Here is a 23,859-nt window from a genome sequence, read left to right as displayed (position 1 = left end):
CAGTTCGCACTTGTAAGGCTTCTCGCCGGTGTGCGACCTCATATGAACACTTAGACGTACTTTTAGTGCAAACTTCATATCACAAAGTTTGCAAACGTAAGGTTTCTCGCCGGTATGCGATCTCATGTGCACATTTAAATTAGTTTTAAGCGCGAATTTCAAATCGCAAACGTTGCAATTGAACGGTTTTTCACCAGTGTGTGTTCTCATGTGTGCAGGTAAATTGCCTTTTCTTGCAAATCTCATAAAACAAAGACTGCATTCGTAACGTTTCTTCTCACCGGGGTGATCTCTTATTAAAAGCGTTTTAATATGTCTTAAATGCTTGTTCCTAACTATGCAAGAGTGCGGATCAGCAGCTTCCACTAGTAGGACATTCGTGCATTTCATCGGCAAAGCGGAGCCTGCAAGAAAAAAAAGTGAGTGTACTTATGTACACGCGATAGAAGTTATACTTCTTTGGCGTAACAGGAAAAAATCTTTTCAATAATCTTATCTTTCTCCTAATTCTGCATTTGTAGAAAAAACTACTCTAACAATAGAAAAAGGTATTTAATACATTGAATGATTTATTATAACGCATTATCAAGTTATATTAGTATCGGAAAACCAAGTTTCATCAGTAAAATTTGAGGTATTTGTTTGTACAATTGAATCAATTAAATCATCGGAATGAGCCCGTAGACTTTAACAATTCAAATATAGTACGTCTCATATACAGGTCACAAGTGTCTTTTATGCAAGTTGAGTGCGTCTCGTATACAGGTGGTCAGTGTCCTTTATGCAAGAATAGTACGTCTCGTATACCGGTCGCAAGTGTCTTTTATGCAAGTATAGTACGTCTCGTATACAGGTCGTCAGTGTCCTTTATGCAAGTAAAGTACGTCTCGTATACAGGTCTCAAGTGTCTTTTATGCAAGAATAGAACGCAGGTCACAAGTGTCTTTTATGCAAGTTGAGTACGTCTCGTATACAGGTCGCAAGTGTATTCTAACAAGGAAAATACGTCTCGTATACAGGTCACAAGTTTCTTTTATGCAAGTTGAGGATTTCTCGTATACAGGTCGTCAGTGTCCTTTATGCAAGTATAGTACGTCTCGTATACAGGTCGTCAGTGTCCTTTATGCAAGTAAAGTACGTCTCGTATACAGTTCTCAAGTGTCTTTTATGCAAGTATAGTACGTCTCGTCTAAAGGTCGTCAGTGTCCTTTATGCAAGTAAAGTACGTCTCGTATACAGTTCTCAAGTGTCTTTTATGCAAGAATAGTACGTCTCGTATACAGGTCTCAAGTGTCTTTTATGCAAGTATAGTACGCAGGTCACAAGTGTCTTTTATGCAAGTTGAGTACGTCTCGTATACAGGTCGCAAGTATATTCTAACAAGGAAAATACGTCTCGTATACAGGTCACAAGTGTCTTTTATGCAAGTTGAGTACGTCTCGTATACAGGCCGTCAGTGACCTTTATGCAAAAATAGTACGTCTCGTATACAGGTCGCAAGTGTCTTTTATGCAAGTATAGTACGCAGGTCACAAGTGTCTTTTATGCAAGTTGGGTACGTCTCGTAAACCGGTGGTCAGTGTCGTTTATGCAAGTATAGTACGTCTCATATACAGGTCACAAGTGTCCTTTATGCAAGTATAGTACGTATTGTATACAGGTCACAAGTATCTTTTATGCAAGTTGAGTACGTCTCGTATACAGGTCGCAAGTGTATTCTAACAAAGAAAATGCGTCTCGTATACAGGTCTCAAGTGTCTTTTATGCAAGAATAGTACGCAGGTCACAAGTATCTTTTATGCAAGTTGAGTACGTCTCGTATACAGGTCGCAAGTGTATTCTAACAAGGAAAATGCGTCTCGTATACAGGTCACAAGTGTCTTTTATGCAAGTTGAGGACTTCTCGTATACAGGTCGTCAGTGTCCTTTATGCAAGAATAGTACGTTTCGTATACAGGTCGCAAGTGTCTTTTATGCAAGTATAGTACGCAGGTCACAAGTGTCTTTTATGCAAGTTGAGTATGTCTCGTATACAGGTGGTCAGTGTCCTTTATGCAAGTATAGTACGCAGGTCACAAGTGTATTTTATGCAAGTTGAGTTCGTCTCGTATACAGGTCGCAAGTGTATTTTATACAAGGAAAAAACGTCTCGTATTCAGGTCACAAGTGTCGTTTATGCAAGTTAAGGACGTCTCGTATACAGGTCGCAAGTGTATTTTATACAAGGAAAGTAAGTCTCGTATACAGGTCTCAAATGGCTTGGAAATTCATCAATCGTGTAATAAACATGATCTATTAAATGTGTTTTAACAGTGTTTAAACTTATGCATTGTTAGGTGCAAAATTACCATGGGAATCCCTACTTAATATTATAAATGTCAATGTAAGTTTGTTTGTTACGCTTTCACGCAAAAACTACTTAACCGATCCTCATGAAACTTCATACACATGCTCTTAGAAGTGTTAGAAGTAATATAGGGTACTTTTTATCCCGACATTAAGCTCGGTTCCTTCGGGAGAGGGGATGAGTGTTTGACGATTATTTTACACAATAACTCCGACAAATTAAAACCGATTTAAATAATTATTTTTGTACTATAGAGGTTATAATATGTGTTTAATTTTGCCCAAACTGTGGTTGGAGATAGAGGACAGAACTCCACAGCGGACAGCAAACCCCTCATTTGGCTTAGCGATACTGAATACTTTATTTTTTTTAGATCTTTAACTAAATTTAATGCCACATCAAAAAAATCAAATGCAGACGAAGTCGCGGGCAACAGCTAGTTATATTATAAAAGCATATACTCAATCCCACAAATGAATTTTGCACCTTTCGCGAACGATATGCAGAAGTCAGTGACTTATGTCAATTTCGAGAAGGCGGTTGTTTATTTTACTTATTTATTTAAACTCTTTATTTGTACACCACTACACAGTTAGGAAAATAAAGGACGAATAGAGAGAAACACAAAAACTGGAGTAGAATGCAAAAGGCGGCCTTATCGCTTAAAAGCGATCTCAGCCAGGCAACCTTAGGATTAGGACAACAATGTTTATAATGTGAAGGTCGAGCTAAACATCAATCAAAATTAGACACACGTTCACAAACAAAGACAAAGTCAAGTTTAAATATTTCTTTATTCAAATAAGTAACATATATGGCACACCTTTATAATTACATTTTGTATTGCTATTCACTATCCTAAAAACTATACCTAAACATTTGTTCACTGTTTTCATAAAGACAATTCTAATTATGTACATATTCTTTAGTGTTGGACTTGGAGAGCGCAGCCTCCAATAATACAGATGAAAAACAGTAAAATAAAATCGATAAGAAAATTATCTAAACATAGATAGCTGTAACAATTGCTTAGATCGTTAAACTAATAACTATGGAGGGTAGAGGTAAGGAGAGTCATCTTATATGGGAGAAAAGTTGAAAAAGTGTCCAGTTGTATGCGCTAAATAACAGTTCAAAAATCCTCCACAATGGCGCTGGTGGATGCACAGGGTATGGTATGAATGTAGCAATCGTAGATGAATTGAAGTATGCCGAGTTAAAAAATTTAATGTCATTATCGACTAAAGTAGTTAATTATTGAGAATTTCAACAACTTACGTTGTACAAAATATTGTGGTAAATATAACCTTACTTAATTGTTTATTTTTCAAGCCTACTCTAACAATATTTGGTTTGGCGCTTCTTTTAAGAGTTACCTTGATGCAAATGTGGCGCCATCCTAATTTAATACATTTTGACGATACTTTTTCATATACACAGATGATCCTCCTTACCTCTACCCTCCATACTAATAACTAATGTGTCTTTTTGTGTGTCATTATTATTGTACTCGTTTCTTTGTGCCAAATAAAAAAAGAACTGGATGCTTACATTACAGAAAAAAATTGTACATAGTAGTGACGATTACGACCTCCCGACGCAACGGTGAGCGCAGTGAATTTAAGTAAGAGGTCCCGCGTTCGATTCCAGGCAGCGACAATTTGGCAATTTATAATTTCTGAATTTTCCCGGTCTGCTTGGAGGCTTCGGCCGTGGATAGTTACCACGCGTTTTAGTATTCCGGTACGATGTCGCGAGGAAACCGATTAGGGGTATGACTACCATACTCCGTAACAGGTTAGCCCGCTAGCATCTTAGACAAAGTACATCACCACTTTCTACCAGGTGTGATTGCAGTCAAGGTCTAACTTGTGGTGGAATAAAAATAAAATAAAACATTGTGGCGATAACTATATTCAAACCTACACTGTCAATCGTAAATGTCCGATCCGGGCACCTACTACGGTTTCCCCTTAAGCAGCGGCGTGCACTGGGTTACTTACCAGGGTATGCATACAGCAGAAAAAAATCATAAAATGGCCGAAATCCTCCTCTTATACGACCTATATATAAATTTTAGGGTATGCAGTGCTTTTGTGATTGTATGAAGTGCTCGCCACTTAAGTACGTTTTAAAACTTTACATCGCCTAGAACAATAAAAATTCTATTCTATTCCAAATTACAGCTGGTAAATCTCCTGAAGTGTGACCTTGAAGCAGAAATGGTATTGCGCCGGGTAAGCAACGTTGAAAGGTAGGTAAATGGATGGGGTAGCAAAAAGTAAACGTTAAAAATGTCTGCCACTTACGTTCTCGCTTTGCTTGGAGGCACCGTCTTTGACGGCGGGGTGGTTACCAGTCAAAGAAGACGCCTCCCACCAGACCAGACCAGACAATATTATAGAATTACAACTGGTAAATCTAACAAATAATCTCTTTCACGCAGAAACTAAAGGTTTCGATGATTTATTAATTCAAAGTCAAAGTCAAATACGCACATAGATGGCACTTTTGATGCGTAAATTACATGTAAAATATGACATAGAAGTGAGTTGATGGCGATAACTAAATTCGTCAACTTAAAACTAAAGCTACGACAAACTTAGCCGGTTGTTTTTTTTTTGTTATCACCATCTCACATTGTCACTTAAAACTATTGAAGCCACCTGGTTAGAGCAATAATTCACACCCAACAATTTTTGTTGTTGACGTAGTCCATAATACTATAATAGGACTTTTCTATAAGCTTACGTTTAACACAAACTTTTAACTTTTTCAGAGACATCTCCAAGATATAAACTGGTAGTTTATTGTAAATAAAATTGTATACAATTTCCAAATTTTTCCAGATACAAAATTAGAATCATGTGACTCCTGTCACTTTATTAGGTAACCGTCGCGTAGCGTAGGTACTATGCGCGTGTCGGTCTTTTATCTTCAATAGGGTTGTGCAACGTGTAATCTTACTATTTAATTGAAGCAAAACTTCTTCAGACGCAACTAGGGAGTAACAAGATTTTTTCTGACGAATGTAACGCTTAGATTAGGCGTCGGTTATAGTTTCCGCTATTTAAAATAATTTGTATTATTTTATTTGTATTATTTTGGTGGTAAGTATATGTCATATACTTCTTGACTTATACGCCAGCTAGTGGCAAATATCATAATCAATTAGGATTATTTATTTCCAATATTTTCAAACGGATCAATTGTGAATAGAAAAGTGAATAAAAATTCAACAGTTTTACAAAAAATGTATTTTAAATTGCAAAGTTTTTTGAAATTTTTTAAATATGTTTCTTTAGAGATTTTCGAAAAAATAAATAAAATAAAATAAATTTTCTACGATTGCGACATTCTTTAATTTTCAATGACAAGGTTATTTTGACATACTGATCTAACCTTCAATTTTGTACTCTCAATTATTCTATTTAACAAATGAAAATATTTATAAAATGTGAAAATGATATTAAAGAATTTTAAATAGAATATTAAATGAAATGGCGGAGTCCCCGGAACATTTTACTCTTTCATCAATAAATATTAATAAGTCTTAGTTCCAAAGTTACACGCACACAATTTTTTGATATAGTAATATTGTTAAAGTTTTCATTATATCGCGAAACTGGGGGGCCGCCCGAGGGGTGCGGTGCGAGGGGTGCGGGGAATACCGCGTACGCGTCACTTCACACGGCACTCGCCAGTCGCCCAAAATTACTAGCCGAAGCTTGACGCTGCGCGGCCGGCGCATTTTCTTGACGTGACGACGTCTTATAATTCGATGGAGCCGGCTGCAAGCACGAAAAAACATTACAACATGCGGCGTTACCTCGCTCTGAGGCGTTCCGTTTAAGACTTCAAGTGCAAGCGAGGGGGCGGAACGAGCGACAAAGAGGCACAGTCGGCCTCCGCGTTCGACATCTGTCTCTCTCTTACTTGAGTGAGCGATGCGTCCGCGTGGACAGCTTCTATACAATAATACATTTACATGTTTTCGTCAAGGATGAAGTGTAGTGAAAAGTGAATGCGGTGTCAATTGTTTATAGCAACGATGATGATAGAAACTATGTACATTGTAAACAAAATTGACATAATTGTATTTATGCGTACAAATAAATGTAACTTGATCAATTCAATTGTGATTTCAATCTATCTACTTTCTATATCCATACAAAATATCTATCAAACAAATAAAATTTTAATTATCTTTTGTAAAATGTAACCATTCCAACAGTATTCTCTTATGACGTTGTCACGTTTAACTATCGTCAGTAAACCGAATTTACAGACAATCGATTTTTATACGACTCCACAACCGTATCGGTCCTTTTGCTTTCCACCTTAACGGTTGACCTATTTAAACCCCGTATATCGGGTAAGCGTTGAACATTTCCTTAAAGTCTAGACGTTGGAATATATTTTTAATCAGGTACATTACGCAAGCGAGTCGGCCATTACGCTCGTAACTTTTGTGCTTTGCTCTCGCACGCATAGATGATATTTCAATCTTTAAATATTTTTTAAAATTTCATCTTGCAGTTTTTCTACTTTCTATTTTCTTCTTTATAATTCACTTTCCTATTTCGATAAATTCTCAAATTTTCCTTTCTATAGTTGTTCTGCGTATTTTCCTACTAATCTAAAGTGCCTTTTCCCATTTGCTATTTTGTATTTAATATAAATGCTTCTCACTCTCTCATAATTGTAAACTCCGTTTGGTTGTGAACAACGCGTCCGCCATCTTGTGCAGTGCTTACCGCTTTGCTTAGCCGCGTGTTGGCAATCAGACGAGTAGAAACGGAATTATTTTACACACGATAGACGTAAATTCCAGGTACCAAGGTTGGCACTCGATTACAGTCGCCTGCAACGCAGTTCACCAGCGATGCATCTCCAACGTTTGACTACGTGCCGGTTTCTGGTGCAGCTAAAAACCGCCTCGTGTCTTGGATCGTGCAATCGTTGACCACAAGTCAGGACAGTAGTCGCCTACTACAGAATTGGAAAGCAAAATCAATTGACGGGCCCTTTCACCGGCGACCTTCGACCTTTTTACTTTTAAATAATTTCTGTGCTGACGTGTTCGATCTTTTAATTTCTCTCTGCCTACACAGTGTTACAGTTGTCACAAGTAAATACTAGGAATGTTTTGAAATCGTTTGTATTGAAAAATAAACATGCTTATTTTGATTTATATATTTTGACAGGGTGATTGAAGATTCCTTGTGAAATATACTTATGCATACTTCAATTTTATTTCGTTATTCCGCTACACGTTATGGCGGATCGCTAGATTTTGCAGTTATATTTATTGAAAATAAATACAAATCTCACTTAGAATATAAATAAAAATACGTTCTTCATAATACATGAATCATATATTATCAGAATAATACAATATTTCAGCGATTATTACTGGGATCGCTGATTCCCAGTGTGCAACAACATGTGTACGTTTAGACTGCATTTATGTGCAAATGTCAACTTACAAAGTTCACACGCATAAGTTTTCTCGCCAGAGTGAGATTTTATATGAACATTCAAATTGCCTTTCTGCGCAAACTTCATGTCGCATAGATTACAGGCGTACGGCTTCTCACCAGTGTGGATCCTTACGTGGTGAGTCAAAGTCTGCGGTTGTGCAAATCGCATATTACAATATTTACAATTGTAAGGTCTCTCACCGGTGTGAGTTCTCATGTGGGAAGTCAGACTCCTTTTTTGTGTAAATAGCCTTTTACAATATGTACAATTGAAAGGTTTCTCGCCGGTGTGCGATCTAATGTGAATCGCTAAAGTCCGCTTTTCTGCATAATGTCTGTTACAAATGTTACAGATGTACGGCCTCTCACCGGTGTGCGTCCTTAGATGACTTATTAAACTTCTGTTTTGCACAAATTTCTTGTCGCAGTGCTCACACGCGTACGGTTTCTCGCCAGTGTGACACCTGATGTGGCGATTCAAACAGCCCTTTCTTACGAATTTCATAGAGCACAATTTGCATTCGTGACTCTTTTCGGACGTGTGGAATTTGACGTGCATTTTGAAATTGCCTTTGTTGGAAAAGAATTTATGACAAATGTCACATTGGAACGGTTTTTCACCGGTGTGGATTCTCGTGTGGTTTGATAGCGTTCTTTTGTTCTTAAAGTATTTTTGGCACACGTTGCATTTAAGGTTCTCATTAGGGATTTTCACGTCTTTCGTATTTGTGCGTTCGCTCGGCACGGGGGAGCCTGAAAGAAAATTTATAAACTTTATTAAACGTAGCGTCGCTTGCTTTGGTAGGCAAACCACAATGCGTTCAAGAAGCAATAGAAGCGCGTCCGCGGGATTATTGCTACCTAGCCGACGATGGCCGACTGGCGCAGTGGGCAGCGACCCTGCTTTCCGAGTCCAAGGCCGTGGGTTCGATTCCCACGACTGGAAAATGTTTGAGCGACGAACATTAATGTTTTTACAATGCCCGGGTGTTTATCTATCTATCTTTATTTTATACAAAAACATTAAAATATAATAAAAACAGAAACATAAAGAAATCTGCATATCTAGTATGTATATTTATCTTTGTATTATGAGCATTTATGTATATATTCATAAAAGTATTCATCATACATCTTAGTACCCATCACACAAGCTATATTGGGGCTAGATGTCGAAGCGTGTATTGTCGTAATATATTTAATTATTTATTTACCTCCCGGGCATAGCCCGGTAAAGACCGTAGTCCACCACGCTGGCCCAGTGCGGATTGGTGGACTTTTCACACCTTTGAGAACATTATGGTGAACTCTCAGGCATGCAGGTTTCCTCACGATGTGTTCCTTCACCGTTGAAGCTACTAATATTTTTAATTGCTCAAAACGCACATAACTTAGTAAAGTTAGAGGTGCGTACTGGGATTTGAAGTCCCCCCCCCCCGTTTGAATTCCTACCCACCGGCCTATCACCGCTTACATCGTTTATTGAATGTTTTTTTTTAATTATATTCTACCAAAGAATACTCAAAAATTAGGTCACCTATTTTTTTTCTAATGTGACAACCCTAAAGGTTAACCAGCACCGGATATGTATTTAATCATATAATACTTAATTTATATTAAATTTTAAACCTCGGCTTGTTAAACTAAATAGCAGACTCCAAAAAAGTCTGATAGAATCTTGCCATTGTCAAGGATTTGAAATTAGTCGTAACAGACATATTTTAGTGAGTTCACATTTCGCACGCTGGCTGAGCCCAGTGGCGTGCACTTCATACATGCACAAAAGCTCTGCCTACTTTTAAAGTTTTGTGTAAATCATAAATGCGAAGGATTTCGCCAATTTATGACATATTCCTTCTTTATGCCCGCCACTGGCTGAACACTCACTATTAGATAGAAGCAGGCGTTACTTTGCGGAAACCCATGATAAGTGTAAGCGACGCAAATTAGAATTAATTAAATTAAGGAGCGGGGTTGACGCGCCTATTTTGCACGCCGATGCACCGTGTTTATACCCATAACTAATCTTTACGAGCATTTAAGGTGCGACAAACGCACCACTTCAGTAGCCTCACAGACGCGGTCACGGTGGCAGCCTATGCGCTCAGTTCGCCCAGTTTTTCCTAACCTCTCTTTATTTATTTATTTTATTTATAATCTTTATTTGCACACAAATAAAAATACAGAAGAAGAATAAAAGAAAACACAGACAGAAGAAGTATACAGAAGGCGGCCTTATCGCTTGCCTTATCGTAGCGATCTCTTCCAGGCAACCTTTGCTTTTTAATTGTATCCTTTACAATAAGTATATTACGAAAATTAAACGTAATTTGCTATATTCCGCTAAAAGCAGGAGAATCTGTGTGGTGTTATTTATAATTTCTTCAATCTTTATACTCCACATAAAACAGATCTTTGGCAATGTCAATATCTCTTGCACTTAACAATTATTCATTGTACAACATCTCCTGAGGATGTTCCGGTTTTGGTGCGAAATGTGCGTAGAGAGTACATAGCCGAAGATCTGTTTTTTTTATAACACGACAATACACACATCGCCATCTAGCCCCAAAGTAAGCGTAGCTTGTGTTATGGGTACTAAGATGACTGATGAATATTTTTATGAATATATTCATATGTATGTATATATTATAAATATATGTATTTAACTTAATTGTATCACTGGTTGCACTATCCCGTTTTCCCTAACCTAATTCTCTACCATAAAAGGGTTGTCTGGAGGAGATCGCTTAAAGCGATAAGACCGCCTTTGCGCATCTTATATATATATAATATATATATATATATTTATTGTTTTGTTATTTTTTGTTTTCACTTTTAATTTGTGCAATAAAGACTTTATCTATCTATCAAAATATTTAGAATATACATATAAACACCCAGAAACATTCACGCTCATGACACAAGTATTTTCCAGTGTTGGGAATCGAACCCACAGCCCTGGACTCAGACTGCAGGGTCGCTGCAAACTGCGCCAAGCGGCCGTTTGGTGTGGATTTTTATAAGGATTGAAGAAATTATAAATTACACCGTACAGATTCTCCTGATTTTGATTTTGATTTTTTTTAGAGGAATATAGAAAATTAAGCTTTATTTTCATAACATAAACACTCACTTTCACTCACGACGAACAAGGCTAATTAAGTTACGCCTAATCTAACGATATTCCTAATCTACCTTCGACCAATAAGTGTCACCTAAGAGTTGGTGAAACGTTTATTTTCTATAGTCATCGCCTAAAGCAAAAGGCATTCGATTTAGGCGATTCTTAGGTTTTTTGAAAACGGGCGTAAAATAATTTTTAAGATTTTTTTTTTTTAATGTTCATAGTCGAGCGCTTGACTGCAATCACACCTGATGGTAAGCGATGATGCAGCCTAAGGTGGAGCGCGCTTGCCTAGAAGATGCCTACGGCTCTCCAACTTTCTCTGATGAAATTAGTATAGTCATTTGTATCAGTCTTATAGCGACTGTAGCGCCATCTAGTAGGAATCATTGTAGTTTTCGATCTACTTATCAACGGGCATAAATTAATTTACTACGGAATTGTGTAATTAGTCACTCCAAAGTCAAACTGCCCCACGTTAGCACCACATAAGTTTTTTCACAAAAAACCTAAAAAAAACAAAAAAAAAAAAACCTGTGTGTACTTATGTACACGCGTTAGAAGTTATACTTCTTTGCAGTGGCGTGCCTAGATGGTGTGCACAGGGTATACAGATTATATTATAATAAAACATTTTTTTTTTTTTTTTTATTAACGATAGGCCAGCGTTAGACGACAATCATGCCCGTTAGAAAGCAATGATGAGGTCCAGGTTGGAGCACGCTTGCCTAGAAAAAGCCTATTCACTTTAGCCTATTCAGTTGTAATAAACTTAAGGATATGCATTGTAAGAGTTAAAAAAAGTATTTATAACTCGTACTGGAGATTATATTCATTTTTTAAAACCTGCATATAGGGTTGCCAGAAGGTCGGGAATTGGCGGGATTCTCTCGAATTTTTGTATGCCCTCCCGACTCCCGACAAAGCAAATAATCTCCCAAAAACAAGTTCGATAATTTTAAGTTCACATTTTCGTCAAACGAAACTTGCATACATCACACAAAAAAAAAATTACAAATTCTTATGGTAAGAACAAAAACAATAAACATGCTCATTCGGTTCTTATCTTATGTGTCACAAATACCACTACTATGTTTTTTTTTCTCATAACTACAGTGCTATGCAAAAATATGTTTGTTTACTTAATATAATATGTATAATTCATATTATTAACTTATTTTTATATTTCTCCCGACCAAAGCCCTAAAATCCCGAAAAATCGGTTATTGATTCCGATAACAAGAAGAATCGATCTGGCAACCCTACCTGCATATCCTTTGGCTGTCAACACATAGTCTTATTAGCTCCGTGTTCATGAATTTAAAACCCCACCAACATCTGCGGGGGATGGGACGCCTCCTCCAGTACGAAGGACATGCAGGGGCGGCACCACGCGACGACATCAATATAAAAAGGACGACGACCATTCAACATCGGCTAGCTTGGAGCAACAGGGGCTACGGGCTCCCGCGAATGCTCCCGTTACCGGTGGTGTAGTGCGTCGCATGAGATGGTCTCAATCCATCAATGAGAGCGTCATGCTTGCGTACTATGGGGCGACAGAGGGGGGAACTAACCTCACTATTATATATTCTTATGTTATCAAATATTCAAAATTTAATAAGCTTAAACTTGGACATTGATGTTAATTTTTTATTTTAATTTAATTCTTAATTTAATATGAATTTTAATTCTATTTATATTTTTAACATTATTTATTAGTAAAATATTTTTAGACATTTATTTTGTAATGCAGTTATATATAAAATGTAATTAATTTTGAAATTATTTGTAAACGTTGTGAAAACCTGTAATAAGCTGAACATTCACTTAGCTCACAACGTAAAAACTTGGACAAGAAAAAATGTATTAGCGGTTGGTTTTCCTAAATAAATAAATAAATATCCTGTGCATACCCTCTATGCACGCAACTGATCGCTAGTCTATGATAAATAGCAGTTCATTTTATTCACGCGATGTTATTATGAAGCAAATAATATTTAGTTTGACTTACTGCGCTGTTCGTCACTGCACTTCACTAGCTTCAATTCTTTGCTCGTTATCAGCTTTTTCAATAAAGCATAACACACAGGTGGTAAAAAGACGTATGGCGTTAGAAGTTATACTTCTTTGGCGTAACAAGATAAAAATCTTTTCAAGATAATTATATTATAAATTGATATGTAGTTTTAAATTCGCGGCTACTAAATGTTGGTACGACCTACCTCCGCCATTACGAGATATCGGCATGTCTAAACTCTCTTTTAAAAAGAAATTAAGAGAATATCTTTTCCAACAACAAGACATTTGAAAAAGGGTGCCTACGTGTGTTTATTCTTTTGATTTTATTTTTATCGGTTCGATCGTAACAAAATTATTATATATGTATACAAATCTTTTATATTATTTTTATTTATTATTACACATTTTTCTCTTATTTTTTTAATTATATAAAACTTTTAAATTGTATTATTTTACCCATAGTTTTTGAGCGTCGCTCTGTCTGCCTAACGTCCAAACATCACGTCTGGCTTCACGGAAGATCAGCGCTGTGTCTTTAACAGGTACTACAAAAATGCTGAGTAAAGACCATTTTGTAGTTACACCGTTCCTATAATAGTTGTGTAGACTATTAAGTTGTATTTTAATTCTAGTGTGTGTATATCCAAATAAAGTTTTCTTTCTTTCTTTCTTTCTTACCCCTTACTTTCTACGTTTGTAGAAAAAACGACACTAACAATATAAATAAAGTATTACAATGTAATACATTGAAAGTTTTATTATAACGCATTATGTAGTTCTCATTATCGGACAACCAAGTTTCACTAAACATATCTTAATATATATAAATCTCCTGTCACGATGTTTGTTATTTCCTTTTTCAATTCGCCCAGCGAAGCGGGCTGGAAACGGCTAGTCTTAATATATATAAATCTCCTGTCACGATGTTTGTCCGCGATGGACTCCTAAACTACTTAACCGATTTTAAATTAAATTGGCACACCGTGAGCAGTCTGCTCCAACTTAAGAGATAGGATAGCTTAGGTCTTTAATTATAGTCGCAATTTTATTTTATTGTAAATTATTTATCTATGATTAATTGACAGTCAAAACTCACATGTTATATATATATATATATATATACTACTATACTCATTTAAGGCTTAGCGATACTGAATACTTTAAAAACAAAATCAAACGCAGACGAAGTCGCGGGCAACAGCTAGTAAAATATAGATATTTGTACAATTGAATCAATCAAATCACCGGAATGAGACTTTAGACAATTGAAAGTTGTACATTCAAAGTCAAACTGTCAAAAAGCGTTGCTACTGTCAAAGCTTTTTTTTTTATATTTTTAAATGTTGACTACAGCTAACTTCAGGGTGTCAGTTTTATGTGACGGTGCGCATCGTAAAAATTTACACTCATCATTTTTCCCTAACGCACCAAAAGAAGTATAACTTCAAAAATCTAACATTTTTTTTGTATTATATTGACCGATTTGAACTGAACTTGACACCGCTGCTGTACCGTGACGTGACATTGAAATTTACTGTAGGATGTTTCTTACTCACCAAATCAATAGATATTTTCTTAAATACACATACATGTACTTGTTGTGTAGACGTTAAAAACATAATCGGGTAGCATCAAATGTGATTAGTAGAACGTAACGTATATTAGTAGACATGTTTTTTTGTAGGTCTTTTTTTATAGAATTTAACGACATCGTTAACAGTTTTTCTTTAAAACTAAATATAGCGTAAAATCATATTATTAATCTGCCTAAACTTGATGAGTTAATGCAATATGACGGCCGATTGGCGCAGTTTGCAGCGACCCTACTTTCTGAGTCCAAGGCCGTGGGTTCGATTCCCACAACCGGGAAATGTTTGTGTGATGAGCATGAATGTTTTTCAGTGCTGGGTGTTTATATGTATATTCTAAGTGTTTATGTTTATTATTCATAAAAATATTCATCAGTCATCTTAGTACCAATAACACAAGCTACGCTTACTTTGGGGCTAGGTGGCGATGTGTGTATTGTCGTAGTATATTTATTTTATTTATTTATTTAATTAAAAAAAAATACGATAATCATCCAAATTGATGGATAAATAGTGAACACGGCTGGGTAGAAATACCTAATAACCGCGACGATGTGGCGCGCGAGCGCTTCATCGCGCATTTACAGCTATATATGATATATATAGGAAATGTCTCTTTTTCAAAGTGTGTATTAAACGTAAACTTTTAGAAAAGTTCTATTATAGTCCTATAATAGAACTTTTCTAAATAACATAATCATAATAACAAAAAAATAATGACAGTGTATAGTCAGTACATATTTGAAAATTTAATGTACGTTCATAAAAACCTTTCTAAATTTAAGAAAAAATGTGACCGCAATAATTTACAGTGCAATATACTTGGTTTCATAAAATTCATAATTCGTTTAAAGGAAATTGCATACAATTCTACAATAAACTACCAATTGACATCTTGGATATGTCTCTAAAAAAGTTCAAAGTTTGTATTAAACGTAAGCTAATAGAAAAGTCCTATTATAGTATAACGTAGTCCTACGTAATCGATAAAAAAATCTTGGGTGTAAATTATTGCTCTAAGCAGGTTGCTTCTTAAATATTTTCAAATGACAATGTGAGATGGTGATAGAAAAAAAAACACCCGGCTAAGTTTGTTGTGGTCTGCTTCTTAGACCAGGACGCGTTTGGAACCCTAGCAGCTTTAGTTTTAAGTTTACGAATGTGGTTATCGCCATCATCTCACTACCGTGTAATTCTTATGTACGCATCAAAAGTGCCACCTATGGGCCTACTCGAATAAAGATATTTTTGACTTTGACTTTGACTAATCGAAAATAAAGCTTGGGTGTGAATTATTGCTCTTACTAAATCACTCTTCTAATAATTTTAAATGACAATGTGTGTTAATAGTTAGTAATAAGTTTGTTGTGGGCTCCTCTTTTCAGGACGCGTTCGGAACCCTCGAAGCATTAGTTTTAAGTTAACGAATATGGTTATCGCCATAATCTCACTACCGTGAAGTTCACGTGTAATGTACGCATCAAAAGTGCCACCTATGACTACTTGAATAAAGATATTTTGACGTGACAACGTCTTATAATTCGATGGAGCCGGCTGCACGCACGAAAAAACATGACGTATGCGGCGTTACCTCGATCTGAGGCGTTCCATTCAAGGCTTGAAGTGCAAGCGAGAGCGCGGAACGAGCGACAAAGAGGCACTGTCGGCCTCCGCGTTCGACATCTGTCTCTCCCCTACTTGAGTGAGCGATGCGTCCGCGTGGACAGCTTCTATACAATAATACATTTACATGTTTTCGGCAAGGATGAAGTGCAGTGAAATGTGAATGTGGTAAAAGTGAAAGTAAAAGTCAAAAAATTGGTTGTCTGGTAAGCCGACAGCCGACTGGTTACAGACAACCAATTTTTTGACTTTTACTTTATCTCTCTCTCGAAATTCGGGCGCCGGCCCCGCACTTACGTATCTATTTACCGCAGTAGGTACGTTGATTCAGTATCAACGTTTATATAAACTAACTTTCGTTTTTTTACGTTTCATATAAACTAATTTTCTATATTTTAATAAACATTATTTTTATACTATCGATGAATATTTAAAATGACATTCGTTAGTAATTATTAATTTAATGTATTCTTTGAAATGCGCCCATATAAACTTCATTGTTATTCATTATTTGTTAATTGTATGATTGTATTATTATAAACATCATTTCATAATTGCCAATATCTTAATTGTCCCTAGTAGTGACGTCACTTAAAATTTGAACACTACCCTGATAACAATTTGCATGCCAATTTAGCGTAGTGCAGTTAAGATCAACATTTTTTTTTCTGTAACAACAAGTAATCTGTATCAGCAAATAGATAAAAATTGAATTGAATTGGAAACAGTTACGTCTCTTCAGTAAGCGGACAGATGATATTATAAAATGAAAAAAAAAAGTGTGTGCGAGCGACGCGCGACCTTTACGCGCGGCTGAAGTAAAACATTTGTTATCTTTTATTGATGAAAGAGTAAAATGTACCGCCATTTAATTCAAAATTCAATAATATCACTTTCACATTTTTAAATATTTTCATTTGTTAAATAGAATAATTAAGAGTAGAAAATTGAAGATTAGATCAGCACATGTCAATATAACCTTGTCATTGAATATTATAGAATGTCGCAATCGTCAGAAAATCATTAATAATTTATTTAGTACATAAGTAATTAAGAAACAAATGCAAAACTTTGCAATTTAAAATTGATTTTTTAAAACTGTTGAATTTTTATTCGCTTTGCTATTCATAATTGATCCGTTCGAAAGTATTGGAAATAAATAATCCTAATTGATTATGATATTTGCCACTAGCTGGCGTATAAGTCAAGAAGCGTGGAGTATGTGACATATACATACGACCAATCCATATTACTATTTTTAAATAGCGGAAACTAGGCAGACGTCTGACGTAAGCGTTACTTCCGTCAGAAAAAAATCTAAGTTACTCCCTAGTCGCGCCTAAAGAAGTTTTACTTCAAAAACCAGTAAGAGTTATGAAAAACTTAATTGACATTGTAATAGTTACAAAAACTAGTTATGTAACCAATACTACGTGACGGGGCATTAGGGGCGACGGAATTAAAAGACCCGTGTGAAGAGACAGTGGAAGCAAAAGCTCGAAGCACGTCCTGTAGGCTCCAATAGCAAGGTTCCTGGCTACAGCGTCCGGCAAGTGTCTCCGAGTGGAAAGCATTTACTGAAGCACTGCAGGCAGGTACAACAAGTGATTGCCAATGGTTGGCCGCGGCACCGTCTTGTACTAGTGGGAAAAAATCTCTTTAGCGCGATTTACATTTCACGCAACTACAACTAACGCCATCTAGTGTTAGCGGGTCAATATTGCGTTTTATTGTAATGTTACAGTTATAATAAATTGCCTCATAATTCCCTAAATTATAATAATACTAGCAGTAGCACACGTTTTTTATACGCGTTCATTAAAGTTTTTATAAATTTAAAATGCACATAAATATTTTCGGAACCGACAGGATTTGAACCTACGACTCTCGGCAATCGCGGCCTGAGCGCTTTCACCAATTAAGCTACGGCTTTCCTACCGTCGATGCCGAAATTAGTATATGCCTTTCACATCAGTCTTATAGCGACTGTAGCGTCATCTAGTAGGAAACGTTGCAGTTTCGATCTACTTTTTCAAAGGTCCATATTAAAATGAGACACGTTTGAAACAGGAGATGACACATTGCTTTTATAATTTTTATTAGTGTACCTACACTTGAAATTATAAAAATTATATTAAAATCATTAAAGTTTTGTACAAATTACGTACCTTTAGTTTTCCTTGGATAAAGATAATAATGTAGTTAATGTTCTATATATATATAAAAGAGAAAGTGTGTGGGTATGTTCCGTATAGGCTCCGAAACGGCTGGACCGATTTCAATGAAACTTTCAGGGATTCCGGATTGACCTGGCGAGTAAACCTGTAAAGTTTGGTGACGATCGGAGCACTCCTATTTTTGAACTGTCGAACTGTCAAATACAGCTTTTATTTACTATGATGATATTCTATTGTTGGGTGTACATGGGTGTAGATAATGATCTTCACCCGCTCGAGAACAGAATAGAAGAGAATGAGTACGGAGAGAAATAAATGATTTAATATATTATGAGACTTAAATTAAAAATTTACTAATGTAAGTTTATTGTTTAAATAAAATAAAGCAAAATCTAGCCCGGCGAAGCGGGCTGGGTACGCTTGTATTGTGTAAAAGCAGGCGTTACTTTGCGGAAAACCATGATATACCTATTATGAAAATTAAGCTAAATTTGCTATAGTCCGCTAAAAGCAGGAGAACCTGTATGGTGTAATTTATAATTTCTTCAATCCTTATACTCCACACCGAACAGATCTTCGACAATGTACTCTCAAATTAATATCATTAATTTTACTTTTATATTACCATGAAAAGTCAATTAATAAATAAATAAATAAATATACTACGACAATACACACATCGCCATCTAGCCCCAAAGTAAGCGTAGCTTGTGTTATGGGTACTAAGATGACTGATGAATATTTTTATGAATTATATATAATATATATATATAAATACTTAGAATAATACATATTAACACCCAGACACTGAAAAACGTTCATGCTCATCACACAAACATTTTCCAGTAGTGGGAATCGAACCCACGGCCTTGGACTCAGAAAGCAGGGTCGCTGCAAACTGCGCCAATCGGCCGTCAATTGAAAATAACATATAAATTAAATTCGCAGTGAAGCGGTGATAGCGCATTGGGTAGAAGCTCGACTTCACTTTCGAGGGCCGAGTTCGAATTCCGGCACGCTTCTCTAACTTTACTAAGTTATGTGCGTTTGAGGTAATTAAAATATCACCTGCTTCAACGGTGAAGGAAAATATCGTGAGGAAACCTGCATGCCTGAGTCCTACATAATGTTCTCAAAGGTGTGTGGAGTCCACCAATCCGCAGTGGGCCAGCGTGGTGGACTACGGCCTTAACCCCTTCTCATTGTGGGAGGAGACCCGTGCCCTGTAATTGGCCGGTAATCGGTTGATATGATAGACTGAATTAAGTTTTTATTACTCGCACCGGAGATTTTGTTCATTATTAAAAATAAACATGCGTGTACTTATGTACACGTGTTAGAAGTTATACTTCTTTGACGTAACATGATAAAAAATCTTTTAATTTTTTTTATCTTTTACACTAACAATGGAAAAAAGGTATTTGATACATTGAAAGTTTTATTATAACGCATTATCTAGTTATAACCAAGTTTCAATGTACATTAAAATTTGAGGGTTTTGTACAATTGAATCGATTAAATCACCGGAATGAGTCCGCAGACTTTGACAATTCAAAGTGTACACTGTCAAACCTTATAGCTAGCTTCAGGGTGTCGGGTTTTTGTGACGGTGTGCGCGCGCATCGTAAAACTTTATAATAATCATTTTTCCCTAACGCGCCAAAAGAAGTATAACTTCAATAATTTCTTTAAATTTCTATTTTATTTGAATTATTATATTTTTTTAAAGATAATAAAAAAAAATCTCGTTGGCGATGTTTGTATTATCGTAGTATAATTATTTATTTATATCCACATACCCGCCAACGCCATGTCAAGAACCGGGGTTGTTAGTCAAATATAATTTTAATTGTTTCTTGAAAACTATTTACTAATTCAATAATGATTATCGACGTATTCATAAAAAAAACCTAATCAATTTAATAAAACATCTGGCCAATATCATTTTATAGTTATCAAAAGTTTAATTATTTACCCACTTTATAACATTACTGTAACCTTATACATCATCTGTCCGCTTAATGCCTACGACGCATGCCTTCACTGCTCTGTGGGTATGTAAACAAAAAAATATATATAGCTAGCACTCACCAGGTGTTGTAGAACTCTCTGCGGGAACACTCGCCTCATCAACCGGTTCAACCTTAAACAAGCATACAATATTGACGTTCCACGAGAATTTTATGGTTTTTTTTTTTAATTTATTTTACGGCCACGAATTCAAGTCCTTTTGGAAAAATTACATTTTAGCTTAAAACTAAGATAAGGTAATTATTATTTTCTTTGAAACATTAAAAAATACTACATTAAAAATAATTGTTATAAAAACTGTAAGATTTTAGTTACAATTAACGTATCACTTGCTTCAATGGACTATTACACATAAGAGTAATGCAGTATTTTTAAATCACACAAACCAACGAAGTTCAAATTATACAACAAAATTAAATTATAACAAAAAACCTTATAACAATCATTTTGCCATTATTACATATATTAGGGTAGCGCAAAAAAAACCGTCCATTTTTTTTTTAGTCTCACGTGAAAAATTATCCGTTTTCGATGTTTTATGAGCTGTCTCCAAACGACAGCTTAAATGTTTTTTTTTTAAATTCGCTCAGAATTTTTAAAAATTTCAAAAATCAACAAAAATCGATTTTTTTTTTAATTTTTTTCTCGTTACGATATATTATCAATAAAAAAAGTTCCTGAAAGTTTCGATTAAAAATTCAAATTTTAAAAGGTCGCAAAAATAAACTTGCAGTGCAGTACACTAGACTACACAAAATAAGCAATTAATTAAAAGGAAATTGTATACAATTACAATAAGTTACTGGTTGATATCTTGGGGATGTCACTAAACTTCAAAGTTTGTATTAAATTAACCAGGTTGCTTCTTCAATATTTTCTTATGACAATGTGAGATAGTGATAACAAAAAAAAACACACCGCTTAGTTTGTTGTGGGCTTCTTCTTAGACCAGGGCGCGTTTGGAAACCTGGTAGCTTTAGTTTTAAGTTTACGATTGTGTTATCGCCATCACTACTCACTGCTATGTACACATTTTGTATATAATCAATGCATAAAAAGTGCCATCTATGTGCCTATTTGAATAAAGAAATATTTAACTTTGACTTTAATGCTTATAAAACTTTGTTTTATGAAACAGCATGCATGTCGATGCATGTAGTACGCTGACTCAAAGTCAGGAACGTAAATCTGACTGTACTCCAAGAAAATTAAATTTCAGCTTTAGGTAAAGTGTTATTGGGTTAAAAACCTTTATCCCACAGTTATCGATCTCATTTCCATGCTATCCTAGAATCACTTTATTCCAATAATTAGGTAGGAAGAAAAGGTACTCACTTTAATGTCTATTGCAATAGTTTGCGAAGAAACATCCGTATTCATATTTGATTCTTCATTATCAGGTGACTTTTTGATTTTTTGGAAGTGGACTATTTCTTTACTTAATGTTGTTTCTGTTTTAATGGGGCGAAACATGTCCATGGAGTTTTTCTCATCTGTATCAGAGTTCGGATTGGATTCGCATAGTTCTTTTTTGGGTATGATAAAGTCCTTGCTGTCAACGCAGTCATCATTGATATCTAACTCATCCAGTATTTCCTGCTTAGGTACTATGAGGCCGTCTACTATAGGAACCTCGGCAGGTTCCTCCATCTTGCATTCAATTACTGACTTAGTTACTAGTCAAATTTGGCTGTCAAATTGCTTCTTAAATATTGGATAGCAAGCAGGCTTTACTTTGCTGAAATCCAAGATATATTATGAAAATTAAGCTTATTTTGCTATACTCCGCGAAAAGCAGGAGAATCTGTATGGTGTAATTTATCATTTCTTCAATCCGTATACTCCACACCAAACAGATCTTCGGCAATGTACCCTCTATGCATGTTTTGTTCCGAAACCGGAGCATCTTCAGGAGATGTAGACTTTACAATGAATAATTGTGCAATGAAGAAATTATTAATAACTTGCTCATATTTATTGAAGAAATTATAAATTATACCATACAGAGTATAGCAAATTACGCTTAATTTTCATAATGCTTCTTAAATATTATCAAATGACAATGTGAGATGGTTATAACAAAAAGAATGCCCGGCACGAGGGCGCGTTTGAAGCCCTCTTAGCTTTAGTTTTAAGTTTACGAATGTAGTTATCGCCGTCACTACTCACTGCTATGTTTACATTTTGTATATAATATAAAGAAATATTCTACTTTGACTTTGAAACATTATTTACAACTGTTGCATGTATTTCAGCTCTTTACAAATGCAGTAGGAACATTTGTTGTCTTCTCTACTACTACTATCTGTACTTTTTACTAACTGTATTCCAAAAATCAAGTTGATTGGTTATTTATTAAGAGCGTGAAGGATGGACAAACAAACAAACAAACATTGTATCACTTTTATAATATAAGTAAGGGCATCATAAGCATTGGAAATAGAACATCCTAGATAAGGTTACATTTTATATCGCGAAAAAAAAAGTTTTTAAAAACCGAACATTACCGAACCGATTTAAGATAGACAAATTTTAGTAACTAAGATGTGCGGTGGATGACTTTTCAAGGTTTTAATTTGTTATTGCAAAAACTCCAGCGAGCAATTTGTTTGTTCACTGATAAACACTAGCTCCGAGAGCTGAATAACGAACAGCTGGTTCCTTGCACAGTGATGCCGGCCCTTTGCATTCATTCGCAATATAAAAAGGCGAGTGGAAACACTTAGAACAAACTAAACAAATATAATAACAAAGTTATACGAACCGAATATAAATATTGCTATGAATTTCTTTAATTCTTAAATTCAATTTTTTTTCTTTATTCTCTCTCTTACGGTAAAGGCAAAGGTATATCAGCGTACAGCCATCTTGCTGCAGTCGAAAGTCAAATAAAAAAAAAAGATTAGACCCTTGAATAATCTAGGCTGTGGTGTAGGCCGGCGCAAAAATGGCGGTGTTGCTAAAGGTGCCATCTACCATTTTGTCCGACTTTTTGTTTTCAAAACGACTAAATGTCTATACTAAACAGAGCTACCACAGACAGGAGACAAGAATTATATCATCTCTCAGGGGACATAATGAATCTCTTTTAATTTTTTTGGAGACTAGCTGTTGCCCGCGACTTCCTCGTTAATTACGGTATTTTACAAATCCCGCGGGAAACCGTAAATTTTCCCCGTGTTTGGTTTTCAATGAGTATTTTAATCATGTAGTACATAACTTTTATTGATCATCAATAGTTTTCCCGGCGCACACCAAAAAAGGACTTTTATAGGAAACATTTGCTGCTTCACGACATGTTTTTGTAAGTAGCGTGGTAACTAGCCACGGCCGGAGCCCTCCACCGGACCACACCAGAGAAAATTCGGAAATAATAAATTCCCAAATCTCCACTGCCGGAAATCGAACCCGGGAACTTCAAACCACAGCTCTCACCGCTGCACCAGGGAGCTTTCAAAAT

The 23,859-nt window shown here is 35.6% G+C and overlaps 1 protein-coding gene across 5 annotated transcripts in view; it reads right to left on the bottom strand.

The window, feature by feature from the left end:
- Nucleotides 1–23,240, bottom strand: part of LOC120635884 (zinc finger protein OZF-like) — a 29,030-nt gene extending 5,790 nt beyond the window's left edge. The window contains exons 1-4 of one of the 5 annotated variants that reach the window (XM_039907101.1): nt 23,164–23,240; nt 21,735–22,137; nt 20,460–20,511; nt 7,707–8,583 (exon numbers count right to left, since the gene is read on the bottom strand). In XM_039907101.1, coding sequence (XP_039763035.1) covers nt 7,760–8,583; nt 20,460–20,511; nt 21,735–22,049 — 1,191 coding nt within the window. In that variant the 5' untranslated portion in view covers nt 22,050–22,137; nt 23,164–23,240 and the 3' untranslated portion in view covers nt 7,707–7,759. The other 4 variants (XM_039907099.1, XM_039907100.1, XM_039907102.1 and 1 more) reach the window with 4 other exon arrangements.
- Between the last annotated feature and the right edge of the window lie 619 nt (nt 23,241–23,859).

Source organism: Pararge aegeria, chromosome 27 (genome assembly GCF_905163445.1).
Source record: "Pararge aegeria chromosome 27, ilParAegt1.1, whole genome shotgun sequence".
Classification (NCBI taxonomy): Eukaryota; Metazoa; Arthropoda; class Insecta; order Lepidoptera; family Nymphalidae; genus Pararge; species Pararge aegeria.
Note: the sequence above shows the minus strand (reverse complement) of the source record. Positions and strands in the feature narration are given on the sequence as shown.